This window comes from Fundulus heteroclitus, chromosome 21, assembly GCF_011125445.2.
Source record: "Fundulus heteroclitus isolate FHET01 chromosome 21, MU-UCD_Fhet_4.1, whole genome shotgun sequence".
In the NCBI taxonomy this organism is placed as follows: domain Eukaryota; kingdom Metazoa; phylum Chordata; class Actinopteri; order Cyprinodontiformes; family Fundulidae; genus Fundulus; species Fundulus heteroclitus.
The window spans coordinates 14,677,988-14,697,135 of record NC_046381.1 but is presented as its reverse complement, the minus strand read 5'-3'; the positions used below and the strand labels follow the sequence as shown (position 1 = coordinate 14,697,135).

At 41.7% G+C, this 19,148-nt stretch overlaps 1 protein-coding gene across 3 annotated transcripts; it reads right to left on the bottom strand.

Moving 5' to 3' along the window:
• Positions 1-10,823: 10,823 nt before the first annotated feature.
• On the bottom strand, positions 10,824-18,938 carry armc1 (armadillo repeat containing 1). Of its 3 annotated transcripts, none has more exons than XM_012879737.3 (7): positions 18,581-18,938; positions 16,815-17,021; positions 15,787-15,878; positions 14,296-14,503; positions 13,758-13,874; positions 13,574-13,648; positions 10,824-11,813 (listed from the first exon to the last, which is right to left on the bottom strand). In XM_012879737.3, exons 2-7 carry the CDS (start codon positions 16,974-16,976, stop codon positions 11,622-11,624), a joined length of 846 nt encoding a protein of 281 aa, XP_012735191.1. In that variant the 5' UTR covers positions 16,977-17,021; positions 18,581-18,938; the 3' UTR covers positions 10,824-11,621. The 3 variants fall into 3 exon arrangements, with proteins under 3 accessions (XP_012735191.1, XP_012735199.1, XP_012735214.1); XM_012879745.3 differs by having other exon boundaries at positions 18,637-18,938; XM_012879760.3 differs by having other exon boundaries at positions 14,311-14,503; positions 18,581-18,937.
• Positions 18,939-19,148: the final 210 nt, after the last annotated feature.

Here is a 19,148-nt window from a genome sequence, read left to right as displayed (position 1 = left end):
GTGAAGGTGAGCTGGGGATCAAATGAAAAAAGGAAGTGCTTCGCTTGGACGGCCGCAGTCAGGGGTGAGCTTTAACATATAGAGGCGTTCTAGGTCCTCACGGTAAAATAAAATGTTGCGACATCGTCATATTGCACAGTAGCACTCGGGCTGCAACATGGGGGACAAGAGGGCCCTGCAAAGGACAGTGAGGGGAGCTGGGTTTAACAGAATCAGTATTAGGGTCATATTATACTGCCTCACAGAAAAATCTAATAAAAAAATCTTTTTCTCATTCTGCATGTTATCATATAGTATTCTGCAGCTGGTACTCGAGCTGCAAACAAGAGGGCCTTGCAGAGAAACTGGTATTAGTAGCATTGTAATTAGCGTTGTGGGTCTTAAATCATTGCATATGATCGTGTCTTAAGTTGCAGCTGGTACAGCAACATGCAACACGGTTAAACAAGAGGGCAGCTCAGAGAATGAGGTTAGCTGAGGATGTTAGAAATGTGATTAGCCTTATAAAATGAAAGGTTGTATTTTTGTGTCATTTAGTGACGTGAACATTAGAGTTGTTAATATGACACACTGTTGTTAAGAAAATGTGCTCTTTACTATTTATTCCAAGATAACTCCCTACTATGTTATTGATCCCGGAGAAACGCTGTCTGCTTTGTTTAATCCCATCTAGCGAACAAGTGAGAAAAGGATTTGGTCTGATATTTTCCAGGTACTGCTCGTATTAGCTGCGTGCCACCATGATGAAAATAGCACCTTCAGACCGAATCCTGTTCACACACCAGTTGGAGAAGAGGGCACAGCAGATGGGTCCGTTGCTCATCACAATGTCCACTTGTTCTAAAGGGGAAAGCGGGGGCCTCAGACAGCATGTCTTAAGTTGTGTAATCGCTTCTTTAGTGTCACAAATAAAAAAAGTCACACGTTTGCTTTTTATGTTTGTATTCTCTTTTTTTTCTCAGGTTGGTTGTTTCTTCGCCATCTTGTTTAATCTGAGACATTCTCTGGCACCGCTAAATTTAAGGAAATCGTACATCACAGAGCAACGTGGTCTCAGGAGAAAAGCCACTCTTGAACCGGACCTTTTCTTGAGAAGCGCTTGTTGCCTTCCCGTTTGTCACTGAATCCTTTTTTTGTAAATCGACAGCTGTTCTGATTTTTAAATTTTTTATTTTTTTTTTTAACAAGTGCCAGAATCAAGCAGTTCTCCTGTGTTTTAACAAAGCGGCCCCATTTCACTCTCTCACACTTTACAACTCAACCATCTCTTCATATTACAGGTCAACGCTGCGGTGCTTAATTATGTGCCGGCTGCTTGGGGGCCTCTAATAACCTGTCATTGAGGGGAATTTGAATGTCACACCATTTTGTTGGGCCCTAATGGCAGCAGGCAGATCCACTGATGAGACGTTTTGGGACAATTACAGAGAATATTCAAATCACAGGTCCTGGGTGTGTGGGGAAGAAACGGCCACGCGCACATTCCTGATAGAGGGGCTAGTCCAAACCGAATACGTGCACGAACTCGTGCACATCCACACTTGTTGTCTCTTGACCCTGCAATCCACCTCTCTTGACACACATGGAAGCTGCCCCCCCCCCCCTCCCTACTGCTGCTGCTGCAGCTCAGACAGTTTCACTGTAGCCTGAAAGCTTTTATCATCCATCTAATCCAGCGATGTCATCAAGCCGGGAAGATATGCATATCATGAATTATTTTGACACTGGGACCTTTTAATTTTCACTGGCAATATTTCATCCCACCAATCGGAGCCTGGAGTGGTTGTCGCCAGGCGGACATGGCGGTTTCACAGGACGAGACCGCCACCCCCCACCCCACCCCACCCCACCCCACACCTCCCTATCACTGCCACCGAGTGGATCCAAATCATCCGGGGGACTATAATGAGTTAGAGCCACAATTACGTGTGTGTGCGCATCTCCATCTCATCAAGGCCCCGCGTGAGCTGGCGCAGGAGGCGATGCACAATGCGAGAAATCACACTTAAGGATAAAGACTCAACATATGCATTCAATGTCATGACATCATTTTTAAAAGTAAGACGTCCTCAAGTGTAAAAGGTAAAGGGTTTTAAGCAATTATTATATGCTTCAATTTGGACGTCTTATTCATTTATTAGACTGTATAACAAACACAGGGTGGCAATATTTTCAAGTCTGTGGAGACTAGATATGCTGTTGCAGTTCAGTTTAAAGTCTGAGTAAAGTTCTGCAGACATCCAGGGAATATTTCACCTTTGCAGGGTGTTGTTATCCCAGTTTTTAACGCTGAAGCTAAATTATCTAAACTCAAGTCTATAAAGTTAAAAATGGCCACACAGTCTTACAGTTTAGGTCTGTGTTGCCTGAAATAAAGCAAAACCCAGCCTGATAAAAGTTAAGGCATTAATGATTCGGATTTATGACCCCTTGTGTATGTCTTCTTCTTGCGCTCTTCTATTTTCTCCAAAAGCATTGTCCAAAGGAAAAGGGTTTTCTGTCAAAACTCCTTTTATTTTCAGTAGATTTTCTTTCTTGGTCTTTGAAAAAAATCAATCACGCAGCTGCAGCCCATTCAAAAACCGGAGATCCAAGAAGACTGAACACGCTCCTTTCTGCATGCAAGGTGAGGTGCTGGAGGGTGTGGACAGCATAAAGTTCCTGGGCATTCACATCTCCTCTGACCTCTCCTGGACCGTGAACACCTCCCACCTGGTGAAAAAGGCCCAACAACGGTTCTTCTTTGGTCAGGAGTACACTTTCTACTAAGCTGTCAAAAAACTTTTACAGACCTACCATAGACAGCATTTTGTGCCTCAGCAGAACAGTGTGATTTGGGAGGTGCACAGCACAGGAGAGGAAGGATTTAGCACGGGTGGTGAGGACAGTACGGAGGATTGTGGGATGCCGTCTACAAGATCTGGACACAGTTTATATTGCGCAAGTCCATAAAAGGGCCAGACGCATAGAACCCACCCATCGGGCAATGCACTGTTTGTCGCACTTTCATCAGGTAAATGATTTAGAAACATTCAATCAAAATTTAAATAGACTTAAAAACAGCTTCTTAAAGCTTTAAAGTCAGACTACTGTCCCAGTGGATACTGGATTACCTCACTCATCGACTGCAGTATGCAAGGACATGGAGCTGTGTTTCTGAGAAGCTGCTGTACAGGAGCACTGCAGGGGACTGTGCTGGTACCATTTCTGTGAACCCTCTACACTGCAGACTTCTCCATCAGCTCGCTAGGTTGCCACCTTCAGAAATCTTCTGACGACTCTGCAATAGTCGTCTCATCAGAGGTGATGATAGGTCAGAGTACAGACAGTGGATAGAGAGCTTAGTAGACTGGTGCCAGCAGAACCACCTCATGTTAAATACACCGAAAACAAAGGAGATGCTGGTGGACATTCACTGATGCAGACCCACCTCACTGACACAGATGAACATCCAGGGAATTTATGTTGAGATGGTGGACTCTTCTAAGTGGCATCAGACATATTCTATGGTGTGGTCTGTTGGAGCAGCAGCTTATCTGTAGCTGAGAGGAAGCAGCTGGATAAACTCAAAGGAGGACCAGCTCTGTCCTGGGATGGACTAAGAGCAGGTGGTGGGAGACAGTGACAGACTGCTGCATCTCAGATGGTCTAAGGAGCGATTCTGCAGGTCGTTCCTCCCAGCTGCTGTTAGACTTTATAATTTCTGCTGCTCACAACAAACTCAATAACTGTTTACATCATGCTAATGGTTGAACAGGTTCTGATCTGATCGTGAATCTTTTACACTGTTCCCAGATGCTAAGGTAACTTACACATGCCTACTTCGGGATAATGCTGCACTATCATGCACATTGCATATCATGATATTGTGAGTTAAGTAAATAGGCTAGAGTCTCTTCCACTGTTATAACATTTTCCACTGTGCAATATTTATATATATGGTATTTACTTTTTTATCTTTTGTTCTTGGTTTTCTTTAGAGATAATTTTAGATTAGACTGGTTTGTTCTTTTTTCTTCTTTCCATTGCTAACAATAGAATGTTATCTTATCTTATCGTCTTTCCCAAAGCTGTGAGGGCTATCGCCCCCTACTGAAAATCAAATAAACACCCTGGTTCCACAGGTTCTTTGTCCGATTATTAAACTATCTCTTACAAGCTAATGTCTATTTGAACACTCTTTAGCTCCTCAGGGAGCATTTGTTTGTACATTCATGCTTATTGCAGTTTTTTTACATTGTCCTGTAAATTACAGTTTTTCGTCTGCGTTAACTTGAACATTTAATTTTTATCTGAATATGTTTTATCATCAATTATAATTGCACAGTATTTTCCCCCTTCTAATAGATTTTTCTCTTCTGCTGCATGGCTGAACTTTAAATGTACATTTTTATATTATTCCATATTGTGCTTTTGCATTTCTGAGGGTCTTCTTTGGGAATGCTCATTCTTTGTTTTTTCCTAAGTGTCTGAGTTGTGTCTTTTGTATTATGCACACATTCTGAGCCGATGTGTCACCAAAATTTCATTATAGTTACATAATGACAATAAAGACTCGATCCTGGAAAATAGGCCAGAGTCCTGATCCACACCACCAAAACGGATCACATCACACGAGTTCTTCAGTCACTCATTGTTTACTAAAAGGATGAAATCTAGGATTTTGCTATTGGTCTATAAGCACTAAATGGTCTTGGGCCAAAATGCATTTTGGATTTTCTTGTCAAATATGAATCATTTAGATGCCTCCAGTCTTCAGAGACCTGCTTATTGTTTCTCGCACCAGAACTAAACACTGGGTTTTAACATTTGTTTCTTTATACGCAATGTTCTTTGAAGCAGTTTTTATTTTTCTGTTTCAGTTCTGATTTTGTGTAAAGCCAATATGTCTGGTGTATAGATTTTTTTGTGAGGTCATCGTCAAGAGGAAGACGAGGGGTACCAGACCCAACATTGCAGAACAGCTGAGCGCCGTTATCATGGATCGTCTCCATGCCGCGCAGTACTGATGCAGGAGTTCATGCAAATCTGTATTTAAAATAATTTTTTAATGCCTGTATTCATCATCTAAACTATTGCGTATCTTAATTTTGGGTTTTCGTAAGTTAGCTGCATTTATTTCTGCATCTACATGAACAGAAATAACTGCTAAAATAAATTATCACTCTGTTTATAATGTAAACGAGTTTCACTTTGTGATTTAATTTATTGACAGGAACCTTTCATTGATATTCTAATTTACTAAGTTTCACCTGTACTTAATGATGAGGCTGCCTGTAAACCCACAGAGACGCCTTGCGTTTCCTCACCACGGCGTGCCTGCAGTGTGACTGCGCGGGCCGCTCTGTGTAACTTCATACTCCTCACCCAGCTCCCAGTAGAGCGGGTATTATGTGAGCAAATTGGATGCTCAAACAGTCAGTCCGTGACCTTCCCTCATCCTGGATGTTGACCCCCGTATAAAGAGAGACATTACATCTCGTTACACAACAACACGGCCCCGGCGCCTTGCTGCAGATAAAGAAAAATGTCTCAATTAAATCTTCACCGGGGCCCCTCCACCAAAGAGTTATCGCCGCTCCGGCAGAGCTGATCGCTTACACTCACACACCCTCAAAAGTTATTTGACATAAATTGCAGGAGTCACATCATTTCCTGCCACAGTCTGAGCGGGATTTACGGCTGATCCCATTGACTGGGAGCTGAACCTCCAATAAAACTCCTCAGGAGACTCACCTTATCTCCTCTGCATCGGGGCCCCATCTTCCCTGAGTGCAGATTAAACATGCAAATACGCACAGGTGGGAGGGTGATACCGAAAACAGTTTTATGCACATGGAGCTTTCTGTATGCAAGGGGCCTGATATGGGCTGGAGGACCGAGGCTGATTGCGTTTTATCAGTGTGGGGAGTGTGGAAAGGAGGGTCTGCATCTCTGCTTATCAGAGATTCAGAGAGGAGGGAAATTATATGAAAGTTTTATTTGAAAATGAGAGGCGAGGGCGGTATGTGCCTTGCGTGACCCAGACTAGAAACCTTTAAGAAAGCCTGAAAGGTTGTGATTAGGATGAATTAATGTAAAATAGGCTGAAGTCTGTTAATTACTATAATGAAGTTTGGACGCAAACCAACGTAAAATCCTCCGAGCTGTGGCTATTAAATCCTAAACAATCATCCTCTATACCCGCTTACACATGCAGGGTTGCAAGGGAACTGCTGTGGTCATAGAAAGAGTGGCGCGATCGTATTTGGACCGGTCACCAGTCTATCACAGGGCAACACAGAGACAAACAGGACAAACAATACATGCACACACTCACACCTAAGAGCAATTTAGAGATCTATTAACCTAATAGTCATGTTTTTGGACCGTGGGAGGAAGTGGGAGTACCCTGAGAGAACCAATGCATGCACAGGGAGAACATGCAAACTCCATACAGAAAGACATTCTACGAACACGCAGGACCTTCTTGCTGCATGACAAAACCTAAACAGGTCTCACTTTCTCCTCTGCTGTCTTTCTGTCTCTCTCTAGTGGTGAAATGCAAGAAACAAATTTAAGAAATTAGTTTTTTATGTACCCTGGTTAACTTAAAGCTATTCACTTCACACAGACAAACATCATATTCATTGGCACTGATATGTCAACAGCCTTCTAATGCACATCTGTTTTAAAGCCTAAAATCTCACAAATGTATTTTTAATTCAAATCTTTAAATGATTATTTTGTTGGGGCGAATTTTTATTTTATTTTTTAAACAAAAAAAAAGTGCCAGGCTTCCTCAAGAAATTTCGCAGCAGTTTGTTTTTTAATTTATACTTTAGCTTTTTTTTTTTTTAGTAATCAGAGTTTTAAGGGACTTTTAGTCCATGACATCCTGTTTCCCTTGGGTACAAATAAATATGTAACACAGACCAGGTTCCTGCAATTTTTTCATTTAAAATTTAAACTTTTCCAAACACTTTACCAGATCTTTCAGTCCTTCTCGTTCATTTAAAAATATAAAAAGAAGTTCAAAGACATAACTACAGTAGTCCGCCTTTAAAAAGTGGACCTTTCAAGAACCAGAAAAAGAAAGGAAGGATTGAGAGCATAAACAAGGAAGGAAAGGAGGACACAACAGGAATAGAGGAAGAACATTAGGAAGGAATGGAGGTAGGACACTAGAAAGGTTGCAGGCGAAAGGAGAGGAGAAAGGAAAGAAGAACAGTGGTTAGGACAAGAAAGGAAGAATAGCCACAGAAACAGGAGGAAGAAAAATTAAACAAAGGAAGCAAGGACTTCCTTGCTTCCTTTGTTGTAAAATCCAAGGAATGTATATATTTCGGAAGGCTGTAAGCCCGAATTTGACAAGCATCATTCATGTACAGTTTTGTCGAGTTAAAGGCTGTCCAGCAGCCGGTAGAGCAGTCCAAAGCTCCTTTCATAGCCACCATAGAGTTTTTACTGTTGACCTCATGAGAGGTCAAGGAAGAGGAGCTAGAAACTATTACACATTTTCAGATTCAGCCTAAAATAATAGATTCAAAAACAGCTTATTTCCAAAAGCTGTAAGGGATAGCTGTTATCGGTCTATATCCTAAGCCGATCAACAATGTTAACACATAATACAGATTCTTGATTCTTAGGAACCGTCTCTGAGCACATGGCATCATGAACTCTAAGTTGTTCACATATTGACTGCAGTGTTTCCTTTTTATTATTATTATTATATATGCACAATATTGTAAACTTTCAAATCACGGCTCAGTTGCACATTTCATTCATTCTGAGCAGGCCAGTTTTAATAACTGTACAGTATATTCTTCCTCTGTAGCAAACTTTTACCTTACTTGCTGCTGATATACCTGAATTTCCTGCTGCAGGACAATAAAGGATTTCTCTATTCTGTTCTATCTAGCACAATATTTTATATGAAAAGCTAGTGGTCCCCACCAGCCAAATGAAAATGGGTCAAAAATTGAGGAGAAAACAAACTGGCTAATCAAGAGAGAAAGGGCTCACCACATCTAAAACCAATCTTCTTTAATGGCCATCTAGGTCCCCAGAACTAAATCCTATTAAACAACTGGGATTGTGCAAAAAGAAACATTCAAAGACCCATTCTGCTTCATGCTCTTAGGGACATTTTTACAAAACTAATAGCAAATTATTTATTGCACAGATTTTATTAAAAGAGTTCTTGGAGTTGGACTTTCCCCCCTTTTATAATGAAATAAAACTCTATATTACAATCCTGCAATAAAAGATTCATTTATGACTAAGCTTTTTACACATCTTTACCAGCTGTGCCAATAAATGTGCTTCCAGAGAAACAGCCTGAAGCGCAATGCTTCAAAATTATGTCAATAATTTTTAAAGATGAGAAGGCAGTAAAAAGGATTAAAGGACAACATATGAACACGACACTGGGAAATGAATGAGAAAAAAAAAAACACTTTAGGAAATCCAAATCTAGACAAAACATTATTTCCAGTGAGAATCGGTGCAGATGATGCTGAAGCTAGGTAAAGGCCTTCACCACAGCTTGGCACAGCACTTCATTGGAGGCTCAGCATCAGCAGCATCAGTGGCTCCAGGGCTTCCAGCTGGACTTGGCTGCTACCGCTGCCTGCCTACCAGCACCTTGGCTGTGGGGTGGGTGGGTGTGGGGGTGGCAGGCAGGCCACAGGATCGCCCTGAGGCACCACGATCATGCACCAGTAAAGAAAACTGAATATGCTGCTTCCTCTCTTATCCTGCGCGGGGAATGTTTCCCACCTTCAGCTATCTGAGTCGACCCTGAGGAGAGGACCGGACGGCAGCGATGCGGGGACCCCGATGCCACGTAAATAAAATCAAATATCGACAACATAAATTAAACGCTGGCACCGTTTCTCTTATTTCCAGGTTTATCATCATCATCATCATCCGCATCAACAGTGTACAGGAATCTACAGCGTCTGAAATCTGCACAGGTTATATTACATCTGCCGAGTTTGTACACAAGGTTACACATCCGGGGGACTTTGTCAGTGGTTCTTTCTCAGTATTACAACCGAGGTCAAAAATGTCTGAACAGGTTTCAAGTATTTTTTTTTTTTTTTTTGCAAAAGGAGCTGGATTACTAAAAACAAACTACATGCAACCAAGACTAACTGCAACATGGACAAAAAAAAAAAAAGACACGGTAATACTGCTGACTTATGCACTTCTGTGGGCTGTTGTTGACCTATGTTGACGTTAAATGCAAAAAATTATTGCTTTTCAGAGGACGGCCGCCACGAGCTTTGCTTTTCTCTGCTGTTTTCTCAGTTTGAATCCAACCAACAGTGACATCTCCATACCATGAAAAGACTGAAAGTGGCCCGGTCAGCACAGAATGTAATAACTGTTAATGACACAAGTCAGAATAATTAAACCTGAGGTGAATTCAGGGGATTAAAAAAAATAATTCCTCAGCTCTTATCATAATTTGTGTCCAATAATAAAAGCCAAAATTATTAAAACAAAACAACAAAATCCTTCATGTCAGGGAATGAGGCACCATTTACAAAATATACATTAACCATCTCCTCCTCCAACAGCGCTCGAGTCAGTCCTTCGAATGTGTGAGTGCGCGCCAACATGATTTAAGGACACTGCTGGCTAAACTGTGGTGACAATACTGCAAAAAAAAACAAACAAAAAAAAAAAACAAAGAAAAGAAATGGCTGAGGAGTTCCAGGTAACACTGGGATATTTTTTAACAAGCAAGTAGCTGGCAGGTCTCAGCATGCAGAGCTGTAGTGTTCTTAGAACGACAGAAGATTAGAGCTCAGGTTGATGTGACGGAGGTAGCTGAGAGCCGTCGGTGAAAAACGGCCAGCCGAAGAGCTCACGGTCCACCCTTTAACTGCATAATTACACCTTAGATGGATTGACCTTTCACAGGAGAAGTCAAACTCGTTAACGGGGTGGATCCAGCAACATCTAAGTAAATTAAAAGTCATCAAAAAGGTGCATAATTTCAGTGTCTCAGTTTAAAAGGTGAAATATGTTGTATAACACCTGGATTCATTAGACACAGGGTGAGATATGTCACGCTTTTATTTCTGTTCATTCTGATGATTATGACTGATAAGATCATGAAAACCCAAAAAATCAGTATCTCGGAAAATGTTATTACCGCACGGGAACAATGAAACCTGAAATCTTAATGGGAAAATGTTATGTTATGCTGCCCACTCAACAGGGAAGACTGATGACTTAGCAGGTGTCTATCAGGCAGTCACTGTCACCCTTCCACGAGGAGAATAAGATACAAAAACGCGATTACTTTAGAAGTTGCTATCACAGAATGATGCATCCAAGCATGTTAATGGAAAGTTGGGTGGAAGGAAAAAGTGTGATTAAAAGAAGTTGCACAACTGCAATCTAGAGACGACTGTGACGTAAAAAGCAAGAGATATGAAAGTTTGTGCTGATATCGACTTCCAATATTTCTATTGCTGTTATGGCCAATAACCAATACTTACTGATTATATATATATATATATATATATATATATATATATATATATATATATATATTATATATATATATATATATATATATATATATATAAATAATTTTTTTTTTTTTTTTTTTTTTCCTACGCTTTCAACAAAAAACAAACACCACTGACACTGCTTCAGTTAAAAAAAAACCCACAATCCTGTGCTGCATCACTCTCACTGTCACATCCCAAACCAATTACTAATTATTTTTGGCTGATCTTATGTAACATTTTAGACAAATTTAGGGTTTTCATCATCTGTAAGTCATAATCTTCAATACTTACATAACAAACGCTTGACATACACCACTGTGTGGAAAAAAATCTGTACCTAACCTTCACCTTTTGAACTGAATCACTTAAATAAATTAACTTTTGGATGACATTCCAATGTATTTAGAGGCCCCGGCACTATTTTTCACACCCTGTGACCTAAAAAGGTCACAGGGAGTGACTTCAGTCTAATGCGTGTGAGCCAGTGGCTGAATGAGCAACAGTTTTTGCTGGTGTCGGCTTTTTCTGTGAACCGACACCATTTTCTCCGAGCTCTGAAATGATCTGAATGAAATATGAATAAATAATTACAATGAAATCTCAAAAAGCACACAAATTATTCGTGGATGTAGGCATCGGGCGAGATTGGCACATAACAGGCAGGCAAAAAAAAACAAAACAGAAAAACCGTGAAAATGGGACTAATTTAAAGGACAAAGTGTCATCGGAAAAGGTGCGGGTAAATGAGGAACTAAATTCATGCACAAAAGGAGATGACAATTAAAACGACCTCCTGCTGATCTACTTCTTCAACATTACGTTACTCGTTTCCAGAAAGCTATTTGGTTCTGTTGGATATAGTCCTTTGGCTATGTCCTCTAGATATATCTGCAGTTAGTCTATAGTTGTGCGCATACAGGCTTCCTGTGGGATTTGTGGCCTAATTTATGCACATGTTAAAAGTTATTGCATGTTCCACTTGGCAGTCCAGCTCGGGTGCTGTTTAGATGGGAGCCTAAATCTAGTGATGCCGGGGTGAAGTCCAACACTATGCTGAGAGTATCTGCGAACGGACGTAGCGGGGAGCGGAGGAAGAAACATAGGAAGCTGTCACCAGTAGAATGAGCGTGTCAGGAAGTTGGCGGCCGTGCTGAGCCAGCCCAGGCCATCTGTGACCGATCCCACGCGGGTGACGGCCTTGTCCTGCTCCTCTGATGGACTCTCGTCCTCAGGTAGGTAGTCCGGGATGTCCGTGTTCTCCTCTACCAGCACCGACGAGTCCTCCTGGAATGGCACCACCAGCTGCAAAAGAGACACGGAGCAAAACAAGCTGAGAATAAGAAGGGCGATTCGTTTCAAATATTGAATGCAAACAATTAACCTAAAAATACCATTATTTGAAACAAATAGCTTCATAGTTTGTCAGTAAAGTCAGGAGTCTCCAACGGTAGTTGCAAGGCATGACTGGGGTATGACTGCCCCCTGGTGGCCACACAACGTATGGCGGGAAGCAGGAAATCTGATTACCATTTAGGCTCCACAAAACGTCGCAAATACGTTATAATTTTAAGATCCCTGTGCAAAATATTAAAGGATCTTTGGCTATTATAATTCCAAGTGGCATGAGCCCACACTTTGAAAGTCAATGTAACATTCAGTCTGTAGATAGGCACAGCTGAGACTGAAGATAACGCCTAACAGGCCAAAGTCACAGCGAGGGTTGGACCAGGCCCGTATTAAGACAATGTGGTGTCCCTGGGCACTATACCTCAAAGCCCCCCCCCCCCCCCTTACCCATGCTGTCCTCCGGTCAAAAACATCAGACATAATCAAGGGTATTTCTGTAATGTAATTTACTATTTATACTAACTTACACAACTACATGTAGGCATATGAGCAGTGAGCAATATTCAAATATCTCATTTTAAAATGTTGAAATCAAAAAAAATCTTGATTTATTTATAATTTAATATTATTGTGACATCAGTGTACACAAAACGAATAATGCATGGTCTTTCAACAATTTCAAGTAAATAATATAACAATTTATGAAAAATATATTTTTAAAGCATGTGTCATGTGGTGCCCCCCCATGGTTGGTGGCCCACTGGCCCTTATGGATAACCCGGCCCTGGTTGGACGCACATATGAGGGGGAAAAAAGGAATTAACTCACATCGCAATGGCTATATTTACCAATAACATTGGCATCGCATGACTTTCTATAATATGGTGAAGGAAAAAGAATCAGCGTAGAAACCAAAATAATCAGCCCTGGTATCGAGGAAATACTCTTCGGATGGACCCCACAGCAAATATGCGTTTCCACTGATCCAGCTAAGAAATGTTTTAACCTCTGGGACTTTATTTGCCCCCAAAAAACATTTTTTTTAACCCAGACCCACGGTTTTGTTCCCTCCTGCTATGAAGGTTAAAATCAGGATGTTTATGTAAACAAAGCACTCCTCATTTAGACTTCTGAACGCGACCTGCAGGGGAGCAGCAACTCAGGGTTGTTTTGGCAGGAGTGGGCCAGACATTTCTTAACGGCTGCTTATTCCAAACATTTTTCTTTAGCCAAACTTTACAGCTCAGACTTCCTAGTAGCTTTAACTTATAACAGATAATTTGCTGGAGTTTTCTTTATTAGTTTGGAAACAACTTTTAAGCTCAGTCATGTTTGCTGGATATACCAGGGTTGAGCAGCGCTTACATTCAGCTAACATTATTGAAAGATTAACCAAATTATTTAAAAGCGTTTACGTATAAGATGAAGAATTCAAACACACACAACCCCTTACAGAGTGTAGATCACTAAAACATCTTTAAAATTAAAAGAAACAGGCACATAACTGTTGCTGCCTCTATATCTGCACGGTCACATTAGACACATTTCAAAAGCTTTATTATTACAAACCCTCAGCGGTGTTAGCATAAAGTTAGCTTCACTCACTCATATTCTGACAAAAATATTAGCTTCACTTACACTAAACCGATGCTAAATAAGTAATGATTTATATTAAACCAGTGAAAGTCCAGCTTCCACCTCCCAGCCGTCCTTACCTCTCCGCCGTCCTCCGTCTTCACCACCTGCTGAGCCTTCATGACTTTGGTGGAGTTAATTGCTGTTCCCAACGCCTGAGAGAAGACATCCCAAGTCATGAAACGAATCTCTCCAATTATAGTACACAGAAAATCTGTTTTCTGTTACCCGTCAATGAACTTTCATCTCTATCTAAAGGAGTACCTCAGCCTTAAGGTCGGAACGGATGCGGACAACGCATCGCTTCACAGCCATCTGGAAAGTGAAACTGATGACTCCTCGGATCTTTAACAGAGCCTCCTCGCACAGGCTCCTCCGAGTCTGACGAGAGAAGGGAAGCAGGTGAAAGACGTGACGCGATCACACCCTGAAGGTATTCCAAACTGCAGATCTGTTTGCATGGTCTGGTAAATGTCTACAGCGCTTTCGCATGCTACACACACACACAGAGCACGTTGAGTTTTCAGCCTCCACGGCCCACCAGAGGCCGTCAGCCTGCTGTAACGTAACCTGGCTAGAAGCAGGCTTCGTGCTGAGCTTCAATCCCAGCATCCCGCTGGTTCAGCGGCTGACATTTACAACCCTCTACCCTCAACCCTCCTCTTAGATGCCCAACAGACGCGCCTAAGACGGCGTGGCAGATCTGCGATCATGACGGCAGCAGACACGCTGAGCCGTAAGAGATATTTGCGGGTGTTTGTTTTGAATGTGAAAGGTGCGGGGGGGTGAAGTCCTGACGCACTCTGCCGACACTTACGGAGTCGTCCAGTCCGTCAATGTGCAAAACTACAGTTTTGGCCCTCTTGTTGTTGGAGCCCAGGAAGAAGTGCGCCTTACGTCGGCAGGAGGCAGCGGCTGCCTCGGCCTGCTCCGCCTCTTCTTTACCGGCCGACTGCAGGATCTCGTATATCTCAGACGCCAGCAGTTTGGTCTCCCCGGGGGACGTGCTCCTTCAGGGGGACAAGAGAGCAGAGCGACCAGAAACACACGTGTGAGAATGACGCGCTCACCTGGATGCAGAGATTAGTCATAGGGCTGAGATACAAGATGAGTTGCGTTATATTTATACTTTTATGTACTCCAGTAGAGTTTTATTCAGCTTTTCTCATATTTATCTACAGCTTTGTGTTCATAAATGTGCCTGTCAGACATTTGGGATAAAGCTTTGAGAAGAAAATCATAAAGATAAATGTCGTACATCGGCATTCAGCTTAAAAAATATTGAGTTGTTATATTTTTGGTCCGTATTGCCCAGCCCTTATTAGTCCCTTTTTTTTTCCTAATGTATAAAACTGTAATAATGCCTTTGATGCAACGCAAATAAATGTTTAGTACAACTGTGGCTTGATGGGTTGAGTAGTCGTCTGGCAACCAGAAGGTTGTGGGTTCGATTCCAGCTTCCCCTTCCCACATGTCGATGTGCCCTTGGGCAAGGCACTTAACCCCAAATTGCCTACCGAGCTGTGTCTCGGTGTATAAATGTGTGCGCATTGGTGAGAGCGACTGGGTGAATGTGGCTATAGTGTACAGCGCTTTGGGTGGTCAGCATGACTGGAAAAGCGCTATATAAGTTCAGTCCATTTAACTTTTATGGGTAAATATGTTAACATCTGCACATGAACTATAAAAAAAAAACACTGAGCTGCTCCAAGCTCACCATCCACTTTACATCCTATAAACAAAACACTGTATCAAGTGTATTTTCCATATGTTGCTGCAGTGTCCCATTAATGCAGCCCATTAAATCCTGACTACATAAAAGGGACTGGCTTATCGCAGCGTCACCACCGACCCTTAAATAAAACCGTAATCAAGTCTGGCACCTCCACAAGCTGAACTTCCATATCACACGACCCGAGGGGCCGTCACTTTTGTTGTTTTGCTTTCACAGATTTTCAGGAATTTACTTTAAAACAGAAGGCATGCGGCACAGTACTTGTAATGTTAACTAAACCCATTTAAATTTAAAGGTGAAAGACTTTTTCTTTTCTTTTTATTGTCGACTGCGTGCACAGAGGGCGTTTCACAGCACTGCCACCCTGCAGCAGCTCAGCTTTAATAACACTCGACCTGAGATGACAAGTGAAAACCGACATCCTGTCGATGAAACGTCGTAGCGTGCCAAACACTGTCCGCCGTGCGACAGCGAAAATAAATCCCGGGTTATGGCTTTATGAAAAGAAAAGGGCGCCGCAAGCATGCGTTTCTGACGCAGCGGAGACAAGAGACTTACTTCTGCATGACATTCTGCAAACTCAGCATCATGCCCAACTCGCCCTTCAGCTTCTCCCGGTTGGCCCGACATTCTGCCAGGTAGCGCACAGCCTGCAGAGGGAAAGGGCGGCTTTTATCTGTCTCCTATTACAAGCTCCGTTATGGAGGACCACCGTAAGCGGGCCGCCCATGGGCTGCTGCACGTATGTTACGTAAGCTCTGACTTTTGTGTCCGTGTTTTATGGGTTCCTTACATAAAAACAGCTGAAATGTGTGCCAGCAGGCACAGGTCATGCGCCTGCTGCACAAAACAGTTGAAGCGAATTAAAACGCAGTAAGGGCGTCTGCACTAGGGCTGGACGATGCAGAAAAAAAAGATATCGATAAAATAGAAATCATATTGATCGATATCGATAATTATCAACATATTCAAAACATGTATTTTAAGTTCAGCCATGGCCAGTTTATGCTGTTGCTTAATGACCTGTTTTTAGATACAGAACACACAAAAAATAAATTCAAACTCAACCCTTTATTCAACCAACTTTTTACCAAAACTACAAGTTTAAAAAAAAAGAAAAAAGAAAAAAATGTGTGCTCTCTGAACTCTGAAGGGGGCGGAGCTTGGAGACAGAGCTTCCTGAGTCTGCATTGTGATTGGTTGGGCAGATGTAATGACTGTAATATTAACCTACATGATAGGCTAGAATGCAAAAGGAAGGAAAATTGTTCTATTGAAATTTTTATTGACCCTTTTTTCTATCATCGATATACGTCTATCGGTCGACATATATAGTTATTGAATTATCGTCCAGCCCTAGTCTGCACTGTATATGCGCCACAAAAGGCAGCGGCGCAAAAACAAGCCAGAAATAATAAAAATCAATTCAACAGATTCAACAGTAGAAAAACCCAGCTAGGGCAAGTTTAATGTAACACGTTTTATGACATTTTATTAATACAGAAGTACTCCATCTCTGCATGTTTGCACGATGGTAGAAAACATCGGAACTGTACAGACTCCCGTATACGGCAGGCAATGCTTACCAGCAGCGCCGAGTAGACGACCTGTGGGTTAGGATGGTCGAAAAAAAGGATGAGACCCGGCAGGCAGCCTTGGTCTTCAACTATGGCTCTTCGGTTGAGGGGATCGGCAGCGAGATCTCTCAGCTGGTTGACCACCGTCAACGCATCCAGCTCCGCACTCATGGTGCCTCTGGCTTTGACGGCACGCGCATCAAACCAACCTGTTCCCTTTAGTGGGAAGAAAAAATTATTAGATTTTTCATCTGAATTTTCTCCTAGATTTTTTTATTTTATTTTATTTAGTTGAAGGCAAAACTGTAATTTATAGCATCGGTTAACAGGTTAATAAAGCTGAAACCTTATAAATGCTCAGTTGATTTGAGCAAAGCTTCAGGCTACAGGTAATGTTACATATTAAACAACCTGCAGTGGACGTTAATTTTTCGCTCTCTTAAATTAAATGATCACTGTATATATAAACAAATCAAATAGCATATAGCTGACCAAACATGGCTCGGAACGCAACCAGCTTGTCTTTGTTTAGGTCTCACAGTTGAAAGTCGAATTATCTGTAGACCTTTGAGACCAGATTGTGCCAAAGCACAAAACCCCTGATTGATCTGTGGAGATGAGAGAAACAACTCAAAAGGCCAGCCATTGCTAATGCACCCTGCGAATCAGGCCTCTCCGTTAGAGTGGCCAAATTCAGATTGATTTCATAAGAAAACCCGCTTCAAGGTTTGTCTGGAGCTCACACCAAAGTGAATATTTATCTTCCGATATGACAACGGACTACAGCATACAGCCAATATTACGAATTAGAGGCTTCAGGAGTAATTTGCGACCGTCCTCGAGTGGCCCAACTATACCTCCGGCTTAAATCTCATTGGGCTTGTCTGGAAAGAGCTAAAAATGGCCGTCTAGTGACACATTCCATCCAGCCTGGCTGAGCTGGAGAGGATCTGCAGAGAAGAATTGCAACGAAACGCCCCAAAAATAAACGTACCAAGCTTGTAGAGACACGCCAAAGAAGCTGTGACGTCTAGCAAAGTTGCTTCAACAACTAATATTCCAATTCACTTCTTTTTTTACATCATTAATAAATATGCAAATCCCAAAAAAACTACACTTTTAAAAATGTTTATCTTTTAAAAAGAGAACTGCATTCTAGTTGGTCACAGAATGAGTCTGCAAGGTGAATTTTTTTTTAGAAAAGGGGTGAATACTTTCAGGATGTGCCGTAAACACACGCATCAGTAACACACTTTACATATTTGTAATGAAATAAGTTATAAATATAGTATACAAAAATACACATGTCATGTATGTTTTTACACACACACACACATATATATATATATATATATATATATATATATATATATATATATATATAAACATATATAAGATGCTTTATTCAATAGCACCTGCTATAGCCTATAATAACGCAATATTAACACATCAATATTTGTTTTGTTACTCATTTTGATGAAATATCTTACAAATTAATATTGAGTTAGCATTAACCACCTAGAAAATAATTCTATTAATTGCATTTGGCTTGATGGCTTTTAAAAAAACATGCTGATTTAGAAGTGTTGATGGGATTTACATAATCCCCAATCAATGACATGTGCCATATTACACCAGCTGGTACGGATTGATTTTATTGACACACACCAATAAAACCCGCAGCTGTCACATGAAACAAAAGACAACATGGGGAGTGGTGGTTAGGATACCTTGGGAAAATAATGCCCCCCTCACAAAAATACTTTAAGTCTTACTTGTTAAACTGTTCGTAGCGGTCAACTTAAAGCCTCGTTTTTGTCCCCAGGCTCACCTTAAATCACGCCCTGTGGTGCACGGCCGACTGCGGCCAGGCTAAGCTAACAAACCGTGGTCGAAAGCTAGCTTTATGTCAGCTGGTCGTGAAAATCCCGAGCCAAACTCGGATCGTTTGAGCCAGTGCGTAAACAACACCGACGCCAGGACCGGCTGTTACGTTACGAAACGAGCTGAAATAGAGCGTAAACGAAAGCGCTTTCTCCACCACTTTGGCCTGTGTCCCCCTTTCTTCCCCTGCGCCTCTTTAGCTAGCTCTCTGCAGCTGAGCTCAGTGTTTGGGTTTTGAGGCACACCGAGAGGGTGCAGCTGTTTTGTTATCAAGGACGTTCCTGTGTCCTCGACGGGATGTCAGCAAGGGTGGGTGACATTTTCCCGCCGGGATGTGTGGGAGTATAAAACAAACGCCTAAAGATTTCCTGAAGTCTGATTGGGCAGTGCGACTTGATTAACCGTAACGTGTGCGTAGATTTACGTTTGCCATGTTATGAGTGGCAAATTTACTTTAGA